Here is a 22,449-nt window from a genome sequence, read left to right as displayed (position 1 = left end):
AATTATTGGTTAATATATTGTTGTTTAGCTTTTGTTCATTGAATCATTTACATTTTATATGGGAATTATTTAAGGAAAAGCTAAGATCATTTTTTATAAATTTAAAATTGATTTTTCTTTTTTCTTTTCTTTTTTTTTTTAGGCTCAACCTGAAGGATACTGTCCTGTTCATAAAGCCAGGTATTTTCTTATGCTTTTTTGATCATCATAAGTCGTAAACAACTTATTCAAGGGCCCCAAATTTTTCAGGCAGTGAAACACTATTATACAGAATACTGGCATCTGAAGTATCTAGTCCTCTAGGTTCTTGGGTGTGGCCTTTTGACTGAGTCCTGAGTTTTACAGAACAAATCCTTAATAATAAGGGGATTTATTTTGTGAAATTTGGGTTCAGTCATAGGGCTGCAGTTGAGGACTTTGAAGGTCACATGTAGCCTTGAGGCCGCAGGTTCCCCACCCCTGATCTAGTCCCCTTAGGTAATGCTATTGAATTTGAGCTTACTGAAGCTGTAAAAAAAGGCTAAATTAGAAAATAACTTTAAATGGTCACTTTTTTGGTCTTTAAGTACATACAATAATTGTAACTGGATAACCAACTGTGACTCAGTAGAAGTCCTTAAAGGACCTGCTTTAAAGAGAAGTTATTATTTAGATATACCTACATAAGTATGTGCGTGTGTGAGTGTGGGTCTGTGTCTGTCTGTGTGTATGTGTGCGCTTGAGTGTGTGCACATATATATCCATACACGAAACAAACTTTTCCAAGATATTTGAAGGTACTGGAGAAAAATTTGTCATCTCAGCTTAATACTCTACCTCCAATACCATTTACACTATTCATTTGCTTATCAAAGAACTTTATAAATAGTAGAAATAGAAACCTCAACTCAGCCCCTATCGTAGTTGTCACCAGTTGCAAATCTGAAGTAGACTCCAAATTAATCAGATTTTGCTGTAATTTTAATTTGAACAATGCTACAAGCATATAAGATATCCCACATAATAGTAATTTTGTTTTGTTTTTTTTAACTTTTAGAGCAAAAGAGGTGGTCTTTGAAGCACAAACTTCTCGTTATCTAAATGAGTTTGAGGAAATTGCTGTCCTAGGAAAGGGCGGGTATGGGAAAGTATACAAGGTGATTATACTTTTAAACTAATTCAGATTTCATGATCTTTAACAAAAGTGAACACTCGAATTGAAGTTTCCAAAAATAACTTAAATTAGGATCTTATTAAGATCTATAATATATTTACAGATAAATTAAATTTTTGGACATAATTAAATAATTAGAATTGAAGTTTCTTTTGACCAGGTTCATTGATTCAGGTAGGGTCCTCAGATTTTGTCATTTTATTCAGGAGTTTCTTTATATTATTAATCCACCATCTCAGAAGTGTCAGACTCACAGCCTCACATATAGCCATAATATTCTGAAGCAGATTAAAATTTATAATTTGGAAATGTTTCAGAAAATAAATAAAAATACAATACAGTATAGATGATGTAAATTTGTGATTTTCTATATCAGTATACAGTCCACAAAGTTTTATTTCTATTTGAGTTTGACATCACTGTACTATACTATTTTGGCCTTAGGCTACCTCTTCCTGAGCTGCATTTGCAACCATTTAATTAAATCTGGAAGGAGAGGCAGCTTGGTGTGGTTGAAAGAGGTCTGAATTTGAAGTCCAAAGATGTGGGCTTCAGGCCTGTCTCTGTCACTTACCTATGTTACCTTGGGCAAGGGTCAGTTTAACCCTTTTGGAGCCTCACTGTCAAATGAAGAGGTTGGACTAGATGAAATGGCAAGGTTCCTTCTAAGGAACCTCTTAAGTCCTATGCTCTTAAGCTTCAAGCTCTGGGGAATCTCTGTTCATTCTCAGACCCAAATCTAGTGCCACCCCTTCCATGAAATGTATCTTGATTTTCCCCTTCCCCTCAGACTCTCCCTGAAATTGATCACCTCTTCAAATAAATGTTTGTTGAATGGAATGGGTTCATGAAAAGCATTAAATATCATTAAATGCACCCGCTCCAGTTCTGAATTTTCATACTTCTGCTAGAACACAGAGCCTAAAACATACAAAAATATATTAAAAATTCAAATTTGGATTCACCTAATTAGTTTAGATTCTCTGAAATATATGAATGTATTTGTGTCACTGACATATGATAATTTTTATCTTTTCTATACATTTCAGGTCAAGAACAAATTAGATAGGCAATTTTATGCAATTAAAAAAATTCTGATTAAGAAAGCCACTGAAAAGGATTGTATGAAGGTGAGAATTTTTAAGCCTTTTGAAAAAGACTTTAATTTAATCTAATATTCTAATTGAATTGTATATAGACAAATCGACATATAGATAATGTACATAAGAATCAGGTTTCAAATACTTGGACTGTGATAAAATATATTTAACACTAAACTGTCCAGAATATAGTTTCATTTTTTATTTGGTGATTTAGATCATGATCTAGCAGTGCTTCCATGTCATGTTTGGGAAATTGAAAAAATAAATGTCTACTATCAGCACGTTTACTTTGTAATAAAGGGATGCAGCTGTTATGAAAGAGTGTAGTGGTAGATGTTCCAAGACTTAGAATTCAGCTCTAGAAGTTTCACCATTGACTTTCTGGGTAACATTAGACTAGTCGTTTACCCCCTCTGTTTTGGTTTCCCTACATGTAAGATGGGGATAAGTAATGCTTGTCTCTCCTATCTCATCTGACATTCCAGGGAAGACTGTATGAAAGTGTTTTGAAACATACACGGTGTGAGATACTGTTTGTATCACGTTCATTAATAATTGGTATTTATTTCCTTTCCATAGTAAAAAATGCAGAAAAATTTTCTGTTCAAGCATTGGAATTCCAAAAACCCCAGAAGTTTCATATATTTTGTTCTAGAACAAACATAAGCAGCTTTCTTTTCCAGGTACTTCGGGAGGTTAAGGTGCTGTCGGGTCTGCAACACCCTAACATTGTAGGCTATCACACAGCTTGGATAGAACATGTTCATTCAGCCCAACCACAAGGTGAACATTTATTTGATCTCACAGTTAAATGTTTCTGTTTTGGAACTCCTCCTAAAAACACATGGCAGTCATTTGAATCAACTTGGCTCTTTTGTACCTTACCAGAATGACATGCTTATTTTCACAATTGTAAATTAACATTTTTGCCTGTATTTTTAGCAGTAGTTTGGTAAATTGAGCTTTGTGAATATAATTTTTTTTTTCACTTTAAGTTTGAGCAAAGTGTGTCTCTAATCTGAGCCAGAGAGGTGTGGTGAAAAACTGCTGGATTTGCTGTGAGAGGACTTGGATTTGAATCCTGGGCCTCTTTATTTTGTATTGCCTTTGTGAAGTTGGTCAAGTCCACTTGATCTCTCTGGTCGTCAAGTTTCTCATTTGTAAAATGAGGGAGTTAGATTGAGTGGCTTCTGCAATCTCTTCCAGCTACAAATCTATGATCCTATATGCTTTTTCATAAATATCATTATACTTTTGAAGACCTTACATTTCTCTGTGTTGTTTTTTTTTTTTACCCAACAGATAAGAGACTTTCTGTTGTCAAGTTGCCATCTCTCCAGTTGGTATCTGATGAGACAGAGGACAGGTACAAAAAAGGGTTAAATATTTGGACTCTTGTAAGTGGGTATGGTACTTCCAAAAATATATAAATATGTCGAGTATTGCTTAGTGACTCTTGCATTGTTACTATTATTTTTTGCTGTTAGGAACCAAGTAGTAGTACCATAATTGAGCCATCCCTTCCTTTTGTTTATTTCCATTCTAAGGCATAAATTCTGTTTTCCCTCTCAGATTATCTCCTATCAGTATTTAAATAGACATTGTGACTTAGAGGTGTTTGACTTAGGGTACTGTTTTGTTACACACTGTCTTCTGCACATTGATTCTACATTGTCTTTCTTTTACTTTAGAGATCAGTGTCATGTTCAAAGTGATGAAAGTAGTAGCTCATCCATTATTTTTGCTGATTTGGACTCAGAAAAAGAAAAATGCTTTGTAGAAACTTGGGTTGACAATCAGAATAACAAGTTAGTAAACTATACTGATTTGATCACGAGAGATGCCAGTGAATATGAATCACAAGAAAATTGCTTAGTTAATACATCTACTCGATCACTTGTTAAGCGTCATATGCTGCAAGAGAATAATTCGTACCTAGAAGAGAACTTTACATCCACTGAAGAATCTTCTGAAGAAAACTTAGCCTTGCTTGGGCAAACTGAGGTAGGTAGGCTGCCCCTACCCCAATTGATCTTATACATATTAATTATGATTATAGAAGTAATTGTTAACATTAATTTGTTACAAAAGATAAGTTATGAGTTAACTTGCCATTTTGGAATAGAGGCTTGGCATTTAAAAAGACTTTGAATTTAGTTTGTGATTTATTAAAAAAATTATGTACAGTGTGAAAAATCCAAATAATTATGGACTCAGTATATCCAGTGAATGGGTATCACAGAAAAAGCAGATCTCTTTTGAAGCAGATCTCTTTTGAAGATCTCTGATCTTAGTGCTCAACCTTGATTACTCAGCAAATCTAAAACTATCCAAGTGGTAATGCCTAGTAAATCATGAAACATTGTATCATTATTTGATTTGTTAGGTGAAGTATCACCTCATGCTCCATATTCAGATGCAACTATGTGAAATCTCTCTTTGGGACTGGATTATTGATCGAAATAAAAATAAGGGATCATCTGTAGTTGAACCTTCCTGTAAGTTTTATAGTATATTTTATGTTCAAATATCTGCGTTGAAAAACTGAAATCAGTCAATTGTTTTGTTTTACTTTCATTTTTAAAGTTCATATAGTGTTACATATATGTTTCAGACATTAGAAATAGAAAGATGTATTTTTATATCAGTACTCTTCCTGTAATCTAAATTGGATTTGTTAATCTAACTTTGAGTATATTATTTTATTAATGCCTAAAGATTGGAAGAAAATATTTTTCTTAAAAAATGTAAATTTTCAAGTGCTCTAGTTTACTTTTGTATGGACTTATTTATTAGGGATTTATGCTCTCCTATTTTCACAAGCATTTGAGGGAACTCACAAAATTAAACATGACGTATTTAAGGATAAAAATAGAAGAGAGGCTAGCTAAAAGATCGGAGTGAATTTTTGTTACCAAGTGCCTGAGGTAAACTTATTGTTGTAGTTGGACACTAAACTTGGCTGAGTTCCCTAGCAGCTTTCTGTAATTTCTGATGCCAGATCAAAATAACCCAGACAAATTTGTCTGCAGAGTAAATTTTTCCTAGAATTAAATTCAAAGAGTTTATCATGTAAAGCTTGTTGAATATTGTGTAATACTAGATAATGTTTTCTGTCATAGTTTGGCAAAAGACAGATCATATTCAAATGCATTTTTTACTTAATGTAACTCTAAAGTCTGAGGGCATAATATTAAATCATAGTGAAGGAAGGGTTGAGCTAATTTGACAAAGCTGCTCTCTTTTCTGGTTATCTAATTTAATAGTATTAGAATTTGAAGTCTCTGTAAGGATGTATAATTAACATTAATCACATTTTCTAAAATCTTAGATTTTAAAAAAACCCCAACAACACAAAAATAAGTTTAATGATACTTTCAGGTTTTTTTTTGATAGTCCTTTATGGAAATTTTCTCCCATTTCCAAACTGAAACTTCCCTTGTAAGAACAATCAAGCAGGGGGCAGCTAGGTGGAGTAGTGGATGAAGCACCGGTTCTGGAGTCAGGAGGACATGAGTTCAAATCCGGCCTCAGACCAAACACTTGACACTTACTAGCTGTGTGACCCTGGGCAAGTCACTTAATCCCAACTGGCCTAAAAATTAAAAAAAAAAAATCAAGCAAAAATACCTGAATATCTGATTCAGAGGAGACATGGCTAAATGTTAGACTGTTGTCAGTTCATGATTTATAGTCTCTAACAGTAGTCTGTAATGCAAGTAGGCCATCTTATTGGTAACATGGGCAGCCATATTCTTTAGGTACTAGCTGTGAGAATGCATAGTTGTCATTCTGTCATGAAAGTTTAAAAGTATGACTTGTGTTCCTATTCCACAAGTACTTAGCAGTGTTTGGGTACCATTAAATAATCAGGAAGGAAAGTAGTTTTGCCATATTAACTCAACCCAACTCATTTTTTGTCTGGCATTTTGTCTGTATGTGGGGCTTTTCCACTTCACCACAGCATAGGCAGTATGGCAATATGGGCAAGCTAATATTTTCTTTCAGGAAAGTCTGATTCTTCTCAAGCACTTGCACAAACTAACTTGGGTGGGCCCTAAGAGTTCTGTGCCTTACAGCATTGAAGTGATGATGTCAGCCTGAAACATTTTTAGGGAAGTATCATCTACGAAGGATAGTTTGTAGTTGAAAGCAGAGCTGCATATACTGGAGTCCATGGATAGATTTCAAGGGGGCTGTGAAATTCATTTTCTGTGTAATCTTATGTATTTTATTTTGTTAATCTAAAAACATTATTTTGATAAGTCCATCCATAGGCTTCACCAGACTGGCAGAAAACAGGTTTAACCCCTGCAACTGTGAATGTGATTTAATAGTGACTTAATAGCATAGTGAATAATCTGCTAAACTTCTATAGATTTCAAAAGTCACTGATGCTTTTTCTAATTTATTTTCATAGGAAATTATTTGTCTATAAATTCACTGAGAATTTCATTATTGTTGTTGCTTGTTTATATGGGATCACTAAACCATGGGATAAAAATAAATCAGTTGTTCAGATAACTGAAGTACACCCTTCAAGTGCATGCTTTTTTGGTGTTTTAACCACAGTAAAATGGAAGTAGTGTTAAATCTGGACTGATAAGAAAACTGGGTTTAAATCCAAGTTGTAACTTTTAATATGGCCTTGACCAAATTACTTAAGCTTCCTCATATGTAAAATGAAGAGCTTGGAGTCAGGGACCTCTTAAGTCCTTTTCCCTTAAATATTAGACCCACATTCTCTGGTTCACCTTCGGATGAAAACATGGTCAGTTTCTCCCTTGCAATATTGTTGAGAGGGAAGTAGTAGAAAAATGTTAGTTGTTGTTATACTATTTTAAATAGTAATTGTAAAAAGATAATAATTACATAAGTATGTAACTTGGTTTATTATGATTGTCATATTATTGTTAACATACCCTTAATAATTATTGTAGTAATAAACCATCTTATATATTTCCCTGTCTTCTTGAAAAGAGTATGTTCATTTAACCTCTATTTGGTGGCTCAAGGTCATAATCATGACTATCGGTTGTTCTTCAGGCATCAGGAAAGAACTAATATAGAATGTAGTATTTGAGCTGAGCTTTGAAGGAAACAGGATTCTAAGAGACAGAGGTGAGGAATCAGGGCATTCCAGGCTGGGGCTCAGCCAGTGCAAAGGCATGGAGTTGGGAAATGTCTTGTGTTTGAGGAACTGCAAGAAAATTAGTTTATCCGAACCATATAATGCATGAAGAGTAGTAAGATCTGTCTCTGCTTTTTATATATTTTCACCCTCCTCACAGGCTTTCAAAAGTGACAGCTAACTGTTATCTTTCCCTATAGAAGTTTGCTGCTTCCAGTCTGTGACCTGAGAAATGATATAACCAAGCATGTTAGCATATGTATTAAATAAGAGTAAATAATCTCCGAGTTAAAGTCTAAGAATTTCTCCTGTAAGGTAATTTAGTTAAGCAAAACTCATTGGCTTTGGTGTATTGGTATTTTGACATTTGGTGGCTCAGAATTCTTTTTCACTTTAGATCTGTGAGTTTTTTTAAGTGGACTGAAGTCATTAGGGTGTTATTGTATGTTGCATAAAAGTGTATGTAAAACATAAAGCTGTAATGTTACACATTCTGTATGTGGGGTGTTATTGTATTTAGAGCTCATTTGAATAAGAATAAGAATAAATAAAACATAATTTATCCCTTTCCCCTCCAAGGTCCTTATGTTATGGGCAGTGTTGCAACAAAAATTTTTCGAGAGTTACTGGAAGGTGTATATTATATACATAACATGGGAGTGGTACACAGAGATCTCAAGGTAAGTTGGAGAAACTAAAGGATTTAAAGAAATGATAGCTTCTTTTAGAGCTTATAACATTAGGGTTTCATTGGAGTAAATGAATCTTTTTTAGGAAGTTGTTTAATCTATGGACATTTAATTTTGATTCTGTCTTTCCCTTATTCCAAATCATTGCAGACTCAGAACCGGAAAATGTTTAGATTAAGTTAAAAAAAAAAAAACAACAGGCAGTGAGAAATGAAAATACTGCATCTCATATTACTCTTATATTAAAGAATCCAGGTGTTTAGTTATCTTATGTGCAGTGGTGCAATGGAAAGAGCACTAGGTTTGGCATCAAAAGACCTGACTTAGAATCTCAGCTCTGCCTCCTGTGTGACCTTTGTACAGTCACTTAACCTCTTCGGACCTCACAATTTCATCAACTGTACAATGGAAGGGTTGGTTTAAGTGACCTCTGTGGTCTTTTACACTTCTAGAGCAATTATCCTATGATCATTACTATAAATGATCACTGGAAATGTGGTTATGACCAGTGAAAATGCTTTGTGAACTATAGACATATTTGCAGCCTTACAATTTGATGATGCATTTATCTATCTCAAAGGCATTTTATTTGGGTAATTGACAGCTAACTTAAAAAGGAAATCTTTTAAAGTCACTGTACTTTTCTTTTGTTCTTCACATTTTGATTACCCAGAATGATATACATCCATATTTCAAGTAGACATCTTAAGGAAGTCTTGGACTCTCTATTGCTATAGAGTTTTGAACTTTTCTGTTAAAAGCTTAAACTCTTCTTTTTACATAGAGATTAACTAGATCACGAAAAATTATGTTTTCAAAAGAAAAACACCTTTGAAAACAAAATTAATACTGTAAATCATTTTTTATTTATTGAAAAAGGTTTAAGAATCAATGGTTTGTACATCCAGGATGTACAAAGTGCTGCAAATTGTCTTCTCTAACCAGAAGATGCTATTTGAGTTGCTGAAATGCTATGGAACTATGAGGTTTTATTTCAAGAGTTGGGATAGGTCACAGTAACTGTATATAGAATCCCATATCTTCAGTGGGAGAAGTTGTTTTAAGTGTTGTTTATATTTTTCTCCATAAAATTTTCTGATGTTATTTTTACAGATCACCTGTAGGGATAAAGGTTTTTGTGATAACCTTATTAGGGTTTCCTTTAATGGATGAAATTCTGGTAGTAGAAGTCCTGTGGGTAGAATTCCTTGATTGTTGGTCAGTTTCAGAGGATAAGAGAGATAGAGGAGCTTGTCAAGCAGTGTTGTATCTCTTATATTGGATCTACGCTGAAGAAACATAAAAATTGGAGCTTCCCCATTTCTTGTTAAGATATTAACATCTGCCTCAAATTCAAGTAGTAGATTAATTATTGCTTCTCTGCCTCCAAAACATGCTTCATGTATAGCAGTTTGTCCTTCATGATCCTGGGCATTTACTTTTGCTTCATTAGTTAAAAGTAAACGGATACAGCTTATATCTGCTGCCAATAACCTGCCTGCTTTAGTTGATGCAGCACATACAGCCAGTTTAAGGGCAGTATTCCCGGTAGCAGGGACAGTACAATTTACATTTGCTCCACAAGCAATTAGAGTTTTAGTCATCTCCTTGTTCAGTATGCCAGCAGCCATGTGAAGGGGTGTCATGCATGATTCATCAATGGCATTGACATGAGCACCATTCTGGGTTAGAATGGAGAGAACTGGAAAGGTACCATAGCGTATGGCCAGATGGAGTGGTGAATATTTGCAGTCGTTGTCTACTCGAGCATTAACCAGAGCTCCGTGCTCACATAAGATATGAAGACACATTACAGCATGATTCTGTATATCTGTGAGGATTCTCTGAATACGGTTTACTGGTTCTGTCCAAGTGGCAGGGGTAATTGGCCAGTGTAGGAGCATGAGATGAAGTGTGGTGTGACCTCTGGTGTCCCTATAACATGTATCGATCACAAGTTAGCTCTAAAATGTGCATTTAATAAATAGAGGGGGCATTTGGATAGGTACTAAATGCTGGCAGTTGGAATTGTTTTAAGTGAAACAGGTACCAAGAATGGTAGACCTATAGACCCAGTAATTCAGGAATTAGTGAGGCCTTCTGTTCTAAATCTCCTACCACTCTGCTGACCCAGATGGAAGGTGGGTCAGGTTCCACATCTGATTCTGTTGCCAAAGTTATAACTAAGATGATCTCCCACATTTCTTTATGTTGGAGAAGAAATGCAAATGTTTCTCTTGTAAAACAAAACCCAGTTTTTTCCACCATATTTTAAAAAATGCCTTTGGTTCATTAGTGTGGTTATATCTTTCAGAATAAAAAAGAATCCCAGTTGCACTTAGTATCATGTAGTTTAGTTTTTAATATTTACTTTTTGCATGTGTTCATTCAGCATACCCAGCTAGACTGTAAGCTTCTTGAGGTCAGGAACCATTGTTTTTACTGTTGAACACACTGTAGACATTCAACAAATAACTTATTTTTGTCAGACTTTGCGCTCTTATTGCTATAGTAAACAGTGTTTTGTTTGTAGGCACCCAGATTCTCTTGATCATTAGGTTAATGAAGTAATCAAATCATTAAAGTATAACCCTTACTAGTCATACAATCTGTATATAAAGAATGAGTCAAGACATACCTGAAGAAAAGTCATATCCTAAACTGTGAGCTTCCTTAAAACATATTCTTAAGAGTAGTTTTGACAGAATACGTAACAAATGATTACCTAATGGATAACTTACCTTATTTCTGGATCAGCACCATGTTCTAGCAAGCAAAGCAAACTTTGTGCTTTTCGATATTTAGCAGCCAGATGAATGGGAATGATAGATTGTGTCTGCATATAAGCAAAGATACTTGAAGGAAATAAGTTCACTTTGATCATATGGTTAGTCACTTTAAATATTAGTTGACATATTTACTAGTATGATTTTTTTAGTATTCAACTATGCTCCAAATTGAATAAATTATTTGTTTCTTTTTATTATTATAAATGACCACAATACTGTTCCAATTTCAAATTACACAGACAAGGCTACATTTTGCCCAAAATATTCATTTGTAGAGGTGACTGAAAAGAACTGTGCTTATTTTCCTAACAGTTATACTTTTAAAATGATAATTACTTTAAAGTAATTTAATCTCTAAATTAACTCAGTGGGTGAAATGGTTGAGAACTAGAGATTTTGCTTTTAAAAGGGTATTGATAAAGTCAACAATCAGCAGTAAAAACTGCACACTTGATTAGGTTTCAGAAATACAGTGTGTGCTTTGTATGATTAGTATAACTATTTGTGTACCAATTATTTTTGAAAGTTATGACCCGATATTTTTAGACCTCCTGTATTTGGAAACATATATCTTGTCTTCAAGATAAGGAAGGTGGGTGGGATCAAAGTAAAGAGTGACTTGTATTTATATATAAGTAAATATTACTGATATACTTTATTTTTATATCATCTATATTTCCCAGTGTATCTCTCCCTGAATCCCTTTTAACAAAGAATTAAAAAGATGGGGGGAAACTGTTTAGCAAAACTGAACAACAAAGTCTGATACTATATGCAGTGTTCCACAACCATAGTTTCCTATCTCTGTGCTGCAAATTCGGGAGATATCTTCTCACAGATCTTATTTAGAACCAAAAGGGTGACTTTTGAGATTTATTATGGTAGATCGACAGGGAGTAGTGATAGAAGGGAAATTGAGCTAAGTCCCATTGAGTTATTCTGACAGCATCTTAAACCATGTGCTGTTTGAGCATAGTGCTAAATAAAGTCAAATCATTCATGCAACAGATAATTGATTAAATGTGTACTAAGTGCCAGGCATTGTGCTAGACACCCAAAATAAGGATAAATGTGAAACAGCAGAAGTTCTTAAGGGGCTTACATTCTGTTAGGGAAAATGAAAAGTTTGTTTGTAAGTAGATATAAAGTAAATAGACCGTTATTTCTAGCTGCTGGAGGAATCAACAAGCATTGTTCAACACTTACTATATTTCAGGCACTGTGCTAGGTGCACAAAGACAGGTGAAAGAGTCCATGACCTCAAGGAGCACAGGTCATATTGGAGTAGCAACATATACACATATAAGTACATACAGAATCTATAGAAGGTACTTTTTTGGGGCAAGGGGGGACGAAGCACTAGTAGCCATGGAGGAGGTGTCAGGAAAGACCTGTCAAGAAAGCACCTCATGGAAGAAGTGCTGTTTGAGCTGAGCTTTGAAGGAGACAGGATTCTAAGAGGTAGAAATGAGGAGGCAGGACATTCCAGGAATGGGAGAGAACCAATGTAAAGGCATGATGGCATTGGGAGATGGAGTGTTATGTTTGAGGAACAGCAAGAAAGCCAATTTGGGAGAATCATAGAATACAAGAAGGGGAGTAACATAATAAAATTGCAAAGTTAGGTTGGAGCCTGATTGTAGAGGGCTTTACATGGTAAACAGGATTTTGTGTTTGATTCTGCAGGTGGTAATTACATCGTTAGTCTCATGCTTTAAGAGTACCACTTTGGCAGCTGTGTTGAAGATGGATTAGAGAGGGGAGAGGCTGGATACAGGGAGACCACTTAGAAAGCTTTTACAGTAGTCTAGGTGATAGATTAGGAAGACAGAAGGGGACAGATAGTAGAGAGGTTATAGAGGTAGAAGCAATGAGACTTGACAATTGATTAGATATAGGGATTGATAGAATGAAGAGTATAGGATGACTCTGAGATTGATAACGTGGGTGGATGGAATAGGAAGGTTAGGAACAGGAAGGAAAGATAATTTTGTTTGGAGAAGTTGAGTTTGAGATTCTTATAGAACATCCAGGTCCAGATATCAAATAGGCAATTGGTGATTCAGGACTGGAGCTGAGAAGAGAAGGAGGAAAAAGGGACAGACACTGGGTTTATAGATCTGGGAGCCATCTGCATAAAGATGGTAACTGAAACCTTGGGAGCAGAAGAGGTCACCAGAAGAGAAAATGTGGAAACAAAAAGGTATCAAGATGAAGCCATGGTAGATACTCACAATTAGGGAGGGAGGACATGGATTATAATTTGGCAGAAGACACTGAGAAGAAGCAGTCATACAGGTAGGTCAGTACCAAAAAGAAGCAGTATTATCTTCTCAAGAGAAGAAGGTGTCCAGGAGAAAAGAGTGGTCAGTATAGTGTCACATACTGCAGAGTGTTCAAGAATGAGGCCTGAGAAAAAGCTATTGGTTTGGCCATTAAGAGATCATAGGTAACTTTGGAAAGAATGGTTTCAGTTGGTGGTTGGAGAGAGGTCCAATGAGGGAGGGAAGGTCCAGGTGATTAGATTGTCCAAGGTCTTCCCTTAAGGTCCAACCTCATGGCAAGTGGTGATGTGTCCTGGGAGGCCTGTCTCACAGAAGACAGGGACAGGGGAAAGGTATGGCCTGGGGAATCAGATCAGGTGGCAGTGTGAGGTGGGCATGCTTCAAGAAGTGGGAGGGAGAAAGGGGAAGTCTGGTCCCTGTAATGGCTTCCAGGGGAGGCCTTCCAGGAGAAGGCCTTTAGGCTCAGAGTGCTGAAGAGGCAGGTGGATAAGATAACAGGGCTGGTGAAGAACATTGGGAGGGCCCTGGAGGAAAGACTAAGGTTGGAAAGGTAGCCTGGATCTGAGACTAGCACACAGCCACTTATGTACATGTTGTTTCGCTAAAGAATATAAGTTCCTTGAGGGTAGAAACTTTCATTTTTGTCTTTGTATCCCCAAACCCAGTAAAATGGTTCATGTTAATAAATGCTTGTTAACTGATTTGTAAACAGATTGGATCATCTCTGTCTACTGGCTCCTTCCTCTCTGTCTAAAAAACACACTCATATCTTCCCATTTGGAAAAAACAAAACTGAAACCCCTTACTTTATCTTACTACTTCCTCAAGCTATCCTCCAAAATCTTTGCTCCAAATTACAACCAGAGTCCTAGAAAAAAACATCTACATTTGTTGCCTACACTTCCTCCCCTTTCATTCACTTTTTGGCCCCGTGCAATCTGACTTTTGATCCCACCATTCAACTGAAACCACTTTTCCCAAAGTTACCTATGATCTCTTAATGGCAATGGCTTTCTCAGGCCTCGTTCTTGTATTCTCTTTCCTCAATGATTAGCATATTCTCATCCCAATACTCTTTCCATCCCAGTTATTCTGAATGCCTAGCTTCTGATGTACAGTATTTATTTCCCATCCCCAGCTACTTATTCCCTTCTTATCTCCTGACTGAAAACCTTCCCTCCCCCACCCATACCCGACTCCACATTGGTTAACACCTTCAGCTGTGCTCTCTGAAATGCCTTTTAATAATTAATGAACTTTCTTTCCTCTTAAATCTTTTCTTTCTCATTTCTTCCATCTTGCGGTATTCACTGAAACCTGAATCCCTCCTAATGTCACTGCATTCCTGCTCACACTTTCCAGTACTGGTTGCACATTTACTCATATTTCCTTCCTGGTCATGGCTCTGGACAGGAGGAAGGGGAATATTTTTTGCTTCCTCAGGGAGTTCAATGCCGGGCTCACTCAACTCCTCATATGAGGAGTTTATGTTTTACAGTTTATTTATGTTTCATCAAGAAATCTTCTATCTTTACAGTTCCTAAATTTACTCAGTTTCTATGATCTACTCCTTCACACCACTTCAGCTACACAGAAATAGAGGGTCATATCCTTGATCTTGCCATTGCCAACTAGTGTTCCACTACCATGATCATGAACTCCATAAGTCCTTTATCTGATCATAAAGTTTTATCATTTCATCTTTTCTTGTGCCTCATCACCCCTCACACTGGTAAGAAGGGTCATTGTCAGAGACTGGAGTTCAAAGAGAAGAGAATGGAAGATGATGTAAAGGGGTTTTGATAGGGAGAGTAGAAAAGAAGAGGAAGCTTATGTCTCCCTCTTAAAAAATGAATCTCCTTCAAACTCTTGAGTAATTTTTTTTTTCTATCTGTATAAAAGGAGTCACCTGGTTCAGAAGTAATCTGTAGCATGTGGAATTAGCCAAAACAGTCATTGGTTGATTCACAGGATGATTTCTTAGTAGGGTTTCAATGGTAGTACAATCTTCTCTCATTATGGCTTCATAGAGCTTGGTGTGAAGTGCTTTTGATCTTACTGGTTCAGTAGAAGAGGCTCTGTCAATTACTGGGCCCCTGGTTCCTCTTTTGGTTATATTTCCCATGATAAAAACACCTTATAGACAGTGAGAAATTGAGTTCAGGGGAAACTGTATGTTGTGGAATGTGGTCAATTTAGAACTCTTTATGATGATTCAGTTTAGTTCTAGAACAGTTTTGGAATTACTGCTTTTAAAGGTGTAGCTATGAACAAAACAAAATTTTATATTTAGGAGTTACTTTGTATTTTAGAGGAATAAATAACTTTTTGGTGGTGCCTTAATTGGAATTTCTGAAATTAGTCAATCCTAAATAGGCTTTTTTCTTAGATGATATCCTTTCTTGTGAAAAGACCTAATAAGCATGATGTAAAATAAGCTGCAACTGTTTTCTTATTTAATTCAACTACATGGCAAATATCTCATAAAATAAAGATTTGTACCTAAAATTTGATTATGGAATGTCAAGTAACATGCAAATTCTGTCTCAGACAAGGAAACTTGCCTGTCAACTGCATGATTTTGTATGTTAGTGGAATATTTCTCTTCCTTTATTTTTCCACTTCATCATGGATACATGAATAATTTGAACAATATATTAGGCCTGATTGTTTCCTGTAATTATAAATTTTTATTTTCATTGTGTAATATATGAAAGATGTTTTATACTCAGTCTCTTTTTTCATTTGATTTGTCTCCTGATCTCTCCTTGCAAACAAAGTTTGTTTATAGCACAGGCATCAGAACTGATTTTTAAAAAAATTTTTTTTGTTTTATCTTGGTTTTTTGTTTTTGCGTTTTGATGAGGCAGTCAGGGTTAAGACTTGTCCAGGGTCACACAGCTAATAAGTGTCAAATGTCTGAGGCCAGACTTGAACTTAGATCCTCTTCACCCCAAGGGTGGAGCTCAATCCACTGTGCCACCTACCTGCCCCCTCAGAACTGATTTAATGGCCATATCCCAAGAGTGGTTAGTAATGGGTCAGGGTTATTTTGGAGAGACCTATGGGAGAATATCCAGGAATCTGTCCTTGGACTTGTGCTTTTGAACACTTTGATAAGTGACAAGAATGAAGTTGCTGAAAGCGTGCTTGTCACATTTGCAGCTGAGAGGGACAGCTGACACATTGGATGGGGGATGGGGGGTGAGAAAGATTTGGATATACTTAAAAATTATGGACCAAATACAATAAGATTAAATTTAATAGGGTTTTTTTTAATTGACTTACAATAGCACAAGCAGAGGAAGGCATGGCTCTGTAGCAGTTCCTGTGAAAAACATCTGGTGATTTTAATGGACTGTAAGCCCAATATGACTCAAGTATGTGACATAGTAATCAAAAAGCTAATAATTGCCAACTCTAGCAGCTGTGAGTTTCACTGTTTCTTGATCAAACCACATCTCAAATATGCATATAGCATCTTCTTCACAGGGTTGTTGTTAAGATGAAATGAGCTATTTGTGCTTTGCAAACTTTAAAGCAATATATAAATGCTAGCTATTATTGATCTTTTAAAAAATATATTTCCAAATGTCACATCTCTATATAGATCATGCATATATTGTATTACATATATGTATATGTAGGTATAATGAAATAGAAATCCAAGATAATGAATTGTTTTGTCTATTTGTAGCCCAGAAATATCTTTCTTCAAGGCCCTGACCATCATGTAAGAATAGGAGATTTTGGTCTAGCTTGTACAGCCATCATTCAGAAAGACACAGAATGGACCAGTAGAAATGGGAAAAGTAAGTTTTCTGTTGTCAAAAAATCATTTATTAAATGTCTCATTGTAAATATAATCTTCACAAATATATTTTAAGCAGCAATAATTGCCTTCCCTCACTATGACCATAGGGCTATAAAACTGTGCATACACTTTGATCCAGCAGTACTACTACTAGGTCTGTATCCCAGAGAGATAAGGAAGAAAGAAAAGGCAAAAGGACCAGTTTGTACAAGGGTATTTATAGCATTTCTTTTTGTGGTGGCTAAGAATTGGAAATTGAGGGGATGCCTATCAATTGGGGAGTGGCTGAAGAAGTTGTGGTATGTGAATGTAATGGAATACTGTTGTGCTATAAGAAGGGATGAACAGGAGGATTTCAGAAAAAACTGGAGTTACATGAACTGATACAGAGTGAACAGTGAGCAGAACCAAAAGGACATAGTATACAGTAACAGCCATATTATACAATGAACAAGTGTGAATGACTTAGCTATTCTCAACAGTAGTGATCCAGGATAATCCCATGATAAAAAATGCTATCCACCTCCAAAGGAAGAATTGATGGAGTCTGAATACAGGCCAAATTATATTATTTTTCACCTTTTTTTTTTTAAGTTTTCTTCCACAAAATGACAAATACAGAAATGTTTTGTTTACCATTTCAGGGAGCGAGGGTGAGTGGAAGGAGGGATGGAATTTGGAACTCAAAATTTAAAAAAACCCAAATCTTAAAAATTACTTTTACATGTAATTGGGGGTAAAAATAAAATATTTTTTAAAAAATTGCCTACTCCAGTAACTTCCATTGTAGGGGGCAACTCTGAGATCTTGAAGACTGTACTAACAGATCACAGGCTTTGGCAGGTGGGTCCTGCCAGGCTGAAAGTGATGGACTGTTTGTCATCTGAAGACTGATCTAGCCAAGTTCAGATGCTTATCACCGGGTTGGCCTCAGGGTGATGAATTTTATTGTCACAGTAACTATTGTAGACCTAGTACCAAACGATAGGTGTTACAAATTATAAATTATAAATTGTACTGTGGAGGAAGAAGTACCCATACATATAAAACTCAGGATAATGGAAGGATTAAAGTATAATAATCTTCTCAAAATTGTAATATCCTGAACCCAGCAAGTCTTCAGGGAAGGTTTGTTGGTAATGATAAACTAAGATAAGTAAAAGAAATTGTGACCAAGATTATGCCAAATGGCTATCTTGATAATAATCAGAGTATTAAAATTATAGGACTGACACATACTTCAGGAGTGGGTACCAGTCTGTATGCTTCACCAGAACAGCTGCAAGGATCTGAATATGATGCCAAGGTAGGGTCAGGTGGTGGTTTTTTTTTTTTTTTGGTTTGTTTTTTTTTTACTATTTCTTGCTTTTCTTCTTTAAGACAGTTTTCAGAAAACATCTGAGCAATATAAATTTCTCTTTGCATATCATACTGCCCTAACAAAACTGTCTTGCTTTTTTTTTTTAAGTTGGAATTTCCTGTACTTTTGATTATTTCCAAATATCTGCCAGTACTGAATTGTTTTATAAAAAGCTGTCATTATAAAATGCAGTCTTCACCTCAGGCAGTTGTTCTTCCGAGGAGACCATTTTTTCACAAATATGGTAATGAGTTGTTACTTGATACTGTAAGGAAGCTTAACTGTTTAAGAGAATGGAATTTCTCTGATGTTGAATGAGAATAATATAAATTTTTAATAAGCTTGAATCTTTAAAAAAAAAAAAAAGGCCCAACACATCTTAGAGAATATCAGGTAAATTATTGCCCTCATGTAGCTTAGATTCTGCCAGGGTGTGATGGAGACAAGGAAAGTATCCAGACATGCTCTAGATATAAGGAAAGGAGAGAATGTTTTCAGATAACTTCTTTTCCAAAATACATCCTAACTTGTAATTATTTCCTCATTTATGATGAATAATTCAGTTTTGACAACAGAAAACTAAGGTATGCCTTATGGTTAAATCCTGTCTACCTCCAAAACAAACTTGGCTAGGACTTTTAAAAACTTCTTTTGAACGCTGGTACAGATTTATTGTTAAATAAATTTATTTATCTGTTAAATCTACCAAAAATGCCTTATTTCTGAGTGGAGGCAGAGAGAAACGAACCTGAAAGTAATTTTACAGTTTTCTGCTACAGCTTGTAGTAGACTTCAGAAGTTTTGTCACTTTTTCCAGCCTGATGTGTCAAACCTAAATTATCATTAGGTGGGAAAAAATGTCTTATTGGTGGTGGACAACATATTTACTGGACAAAATGAATTTTTTGGAACGATTAGAACTTATTTCTTCCTGTAATGACCAATCTAGGAAGACTATTTTTGGGTGTCCTCTTTTGTAAGGCCAGGGCAGAAGGGAAAGATGAAAGGATTAAGTAGTGTAGACAGTTAATAAATGGTCTTGTCTAATCTTAGTAAAGACTTGCCATTTGTCTCCTTGCCTGTCTCCCAGTTCTGCTTTCCACTCCCTTTGTTGTTGGTAATTTTTCTAATCACAACGGCAAACCTATTTATGTTTGCTTCTGGATATAAAATGAAACTGAAATTTTAAAATGTTATTCTGAATTGAAATTTACACTAATAAATTTGTGTGCTTTTTGTTTTTCTAGTCAGACATGTATAGTTTGGGTGTGATCCTTCTAGAGCTCTTTCAGCCATTTGGAACAGAAATGGAAAGAGCAGAAGTTTTAACAGGCTTAAGAAATGGTCAGATCCCAGAATCACTTAGCCAAAGATGTCCAATACAAGCCAAATACATAAAGCAATTAACGAGGAATAATTCATCACAACGACCATCTGCTAAACAGCTACTGGAAAGTGAACTTTTTCAGAATCCTGGAAATGTATGTTATTATGTTCAACTTGCTAGGTTTAAAAGGGAGTGCTTAAAAAAAACAATATTTTGTCATTATAGATTACTATTCATAATGCTTCTCGCCCACAAAGAAGTTCAGATTAAGAAAATATGTCTCTGAAAAGGAAATTGGTATATGGAAATTCTCTTCTCAATGGAGTCTGCTCTGTGGTAAGGGCATATTCCAAGTTGTTCTGGAAGAATTTAAACAGAATTACTTCTCAGGCATATTTTATTATGTTTTCCAAATTCTACTCTCAGCCTAAGTATTTCATTTCTATTTTCTTAATATTTTATAGATCTTCTGAAAAAGCTTTCTTAATGCTATAGTACATGAAAACCCCCAGCAGTAATTGCAAAAAGGAATAGAAATTAAGGGTGGTAGAGCAGCTGGATTTAACATCTGACAGTATCTCAGGGGATCCCTGATCCAGGGGAGCAAGTTAGCTAGTTTTTGGCTAGATAGGAAGCAAGAATGTCCAATATGTATCTAGATGACTTATATTAGACAATTACTTCATTGAGGTGAAGTAGATTGTACTTTGGAAATGACTCTAACTGATAAAAAGGTTAAAGGATATGAATAGGTTGTTTTCAGAGGAAGAAATCCAAGCTATCAATAACCACATGAAAAAATACTCTAAATCAGTAATAATTAAAGAAATGCAAATTAACACAATTCTGAGGTTCTACCTTAAACCCATCAGATTGGCAAAGTTGACAAAAAAGGAAAATGACAGATGCAGGAGAGGCCATGGGAAAACAAGCATATTAATGTGAAATTGGGAACTGGTCCAGACAGTCTGCAGAGCAAGTTGGAACTATGCCCCCAAAACTATCAAATGATGCATACCCATTGACCTGGTGTTACCACTATTAGATCTGTACCTCAAAGAGATCAAGAAAAGAGGAAAAGGACCCATATGTACAAAAGTATTTATAGTAGCCTTTTTTGTGGTATTGCAAACTGAGTGCCCATCAAGTGGGATGGCTGAACAAGTTCTATGTATGTGATAGAATAGTGTTGTACTATAAAAATATTATTTAAGGGGATGGTCAGAGAAACATGAGATTTGTATGGAATGATGGCAGTGAGATGAACAGAACCAGGATAACAATTTATACACTAAAAGCAAAACTGTAAGGACAAAGAACTTCTTTGTACTGTGATCAGTGCAATGACCAACCACTATTTCTGAGGTCTCATGATAAAATATGCTACCTCCTCCTGGTTAGAGGTGATGAATTCAAAGTACAGATGAGACTTTTCTTTTTTGATTGGGCATGGCCAATGAATGTAGGCTTGACTGTACATGGTTATAACAAGTTTTATTTTTCTTGTTTTCTCAGCTGAAGGTAGAGGGAAGGGTGGGGGAAAATGGGAGAATGATCTGAAAATAAAATAAATTTTTTAAATGGCATTTAGGAGGCTTGTTTCTAGTCCTGCTTCTTCCACTAACTGTCTGTGATGACCTTGGATAACTTATTTAACCTGTCTGGACCTGATTCATTATCTATAAATGAACCAGATTATTGCTAAATTTCCTTCTAACAATATTTTTAAATTCTAGACTTGGCCAGGCCATTCTTGTGTTACCCTACAAAGTGATTGTGTGTGGTTATCATATGGTATGCAACCATACCCCTTTTTCAGAAATTAAGTTTTATTTTTAATTACTTGGAGGAAAACTTTTATAATATGCTGTCACAGAGGCCTATACAGTGGTATTTAAAGTTTTTTAATTTTTTTTCCAAATTTGGAATAACTGTCTTTTCCACTAACCTAGGACTTTACTCATTAAATGGGAAAAGTATAGTAATTTATACTCTTGAAGCTTTAAAGCAAGTATGTAGCTAATTAAGCAAAATATATTGTATTCTGTCTAATTCAACAAACATTTTCTTATCTGGTAAATGAAGATTATTAAATTCAGCTATGACATACCACATTAGCTAGACCATACATGACCAGTGGAGAATTGCTTATTGTTTTTCTTGGTTCATATGTTGTTTGTCCTTCATTCTTGAAGAGGACCAGCACATCAGGAAGGTGATGTCATGACTTGCAAGTGAATTGGACCACATGAAAAGTATGCATAGGGATTATGTTCTCAAGGAAATTTTTTATATCCAAATAAAAATGTAGCTTTGTGTTTTTCTGATAAAGGACTTGTGGGGATTTTTGTTACTTCCTACAGAGGGGACAAAACCACTCCATACCTAGGTCCCCAGCCTTTTATCATTTTAACCAAATTTGGTGTTTACTAGAAAAGGCAGAATGAAAGAAATAGGAAAGGTAAGTTATCAGTGTGGAGACTGACTTTTTTTTCTTTTCAGATGAATTACGTCCTACAGAAGAAAGTAGTTGAACAGGAAAAAGAAATTGAAAAGCTCAAGGAAACTATAAGACTCCTTTCTCTGGAAAAAGGTATAAAGGAAGACATGAAAGAAGGCGAGGGCTCTGCAGTCTGACCCGAATAGCTGTGTATAAGAATGGGCACAATAATTTTTTAATAAGTATTTGCTGCTAATTTTGTTGGATCTATTGGAATACAAATACGTTTTACAAATTTCTGTATGGTTGGGGCTGTTGTTCTTTTCTGTACAGGTTTTAATTTTCTTAATCTGTATGT

At 35.4% G+C, this 22,449-nt stretch overlaps 2 protein-coding genes across 2 annotated transcripts in view; one reads left to right on the top strand and one right to left on the bottom strand.

Moving 5' to 3' along the window:
- The window catches only part of LOC114052230 (eukaryotic translation initiation factor 2-alpha kinase 1-like), a 29,510-nt gene extending 7,120 nt beyond the window's left edge, over positions 1-22,390 (top strand). Inside the window, exons 4-15 of the mRNA XM_027874737.1 lie at positions 143-180; positions 1,037-1,136; positions 2,203-2,283; positions 2,940-3,039; positions 3,559-3,622; positions 3,948-4,260; positions 4,643-4,754; positions 7,967-8,067; positions 16,848-16,962; positions 18,191-18,270; positions 19,572-19,805; positions 22,154-22,390. Coding sequence (XP_027730538.1) covers positions 143-180; positions 1,037-1,136; positions 2,203-2,283; positions 2,940-3,039; positions 3,559-3,622; positions 3,948-4,260; positions 4,643-4,754; positions 7,967-8,067; positions 16,848-16,962; positions 18,191-18,270; positions 19,572-19,805; positions 22,154-22,288 — 1,473 coding nt within the window. The 3' untranslated portion in view covers positions 22,289-22,390. The remainder of the gene's footprint in view (positions 1-142; positions 181-1,036; positions 1,137-2,202; positions 2,284-2,939; positions 3,040-3,558; positions 3,623-3,947; positions 4,261-4,642; positions 4,755-7,966; positions 8,068-16,847; positions 16,963-18,190; positions 18,271-19,571; positions 19,806-22,153) is intronic.
- On the bottom strand, positions 9,066-15,275 carry LOC114052231 (ankyrin repeat domain-containing protein 61-like). The gene is made up of 4 exons (XM_027874738.1): positions 15,060-15,275; positions 13,883-13,885; positions 10,818-10,912; positions 9,066-10,011 (listed from the first exon to the last, which is right to left on the bottom strand). The coding sequence occupies exons 1-4, from the start codon at positions 15,273-15,275 to the stop codon at positions 9,066-9,068; spliced, it is 1,260 nt and encodes a 419-aa protein (XP_027730539.1).
- Positions 22,391-22,449: the final 59 nt, after the last annotated feature.

This window comes from Vombatus ursinus, unplaced genomic scaffold, assembly GCF_900497805.2.
Source record: "Vombatus ursinus unplaced genomic scaffold, bare-nosed wombat genome assembly UNPS02014807.1, whole genome shotgun sequence".
Classification (NCBI taxonomy): Eukaryota; Metazoa; Chordata; class Mammalia; order Diprotodontia; family Vombatidae; genus Vombatus; species Vombatus ursinus.
The sequence above is the reverse complement of the archived record's forward strand: the minus strand, read 5'-3'. Positions and strand labels throughout refer to the sequence as shown.

Excerpts from the sequence above, each read along its gene's own strand:
- LOC114052231 (XM_027874738.1), bottom strand. The coding sequence starts at position 15,275 with ATGGGAAATATAACCAAAAGAGGAACCAGGGGCCCAGTAATTGACAGA. Across the intron at positions 10,012-10,817 it reads GGTGCTGATCCAGAAATAAG|GGACACCAGAGGTCACACCA; the intron begins GTAAGTTATCCA and ends TACATGTTATAG.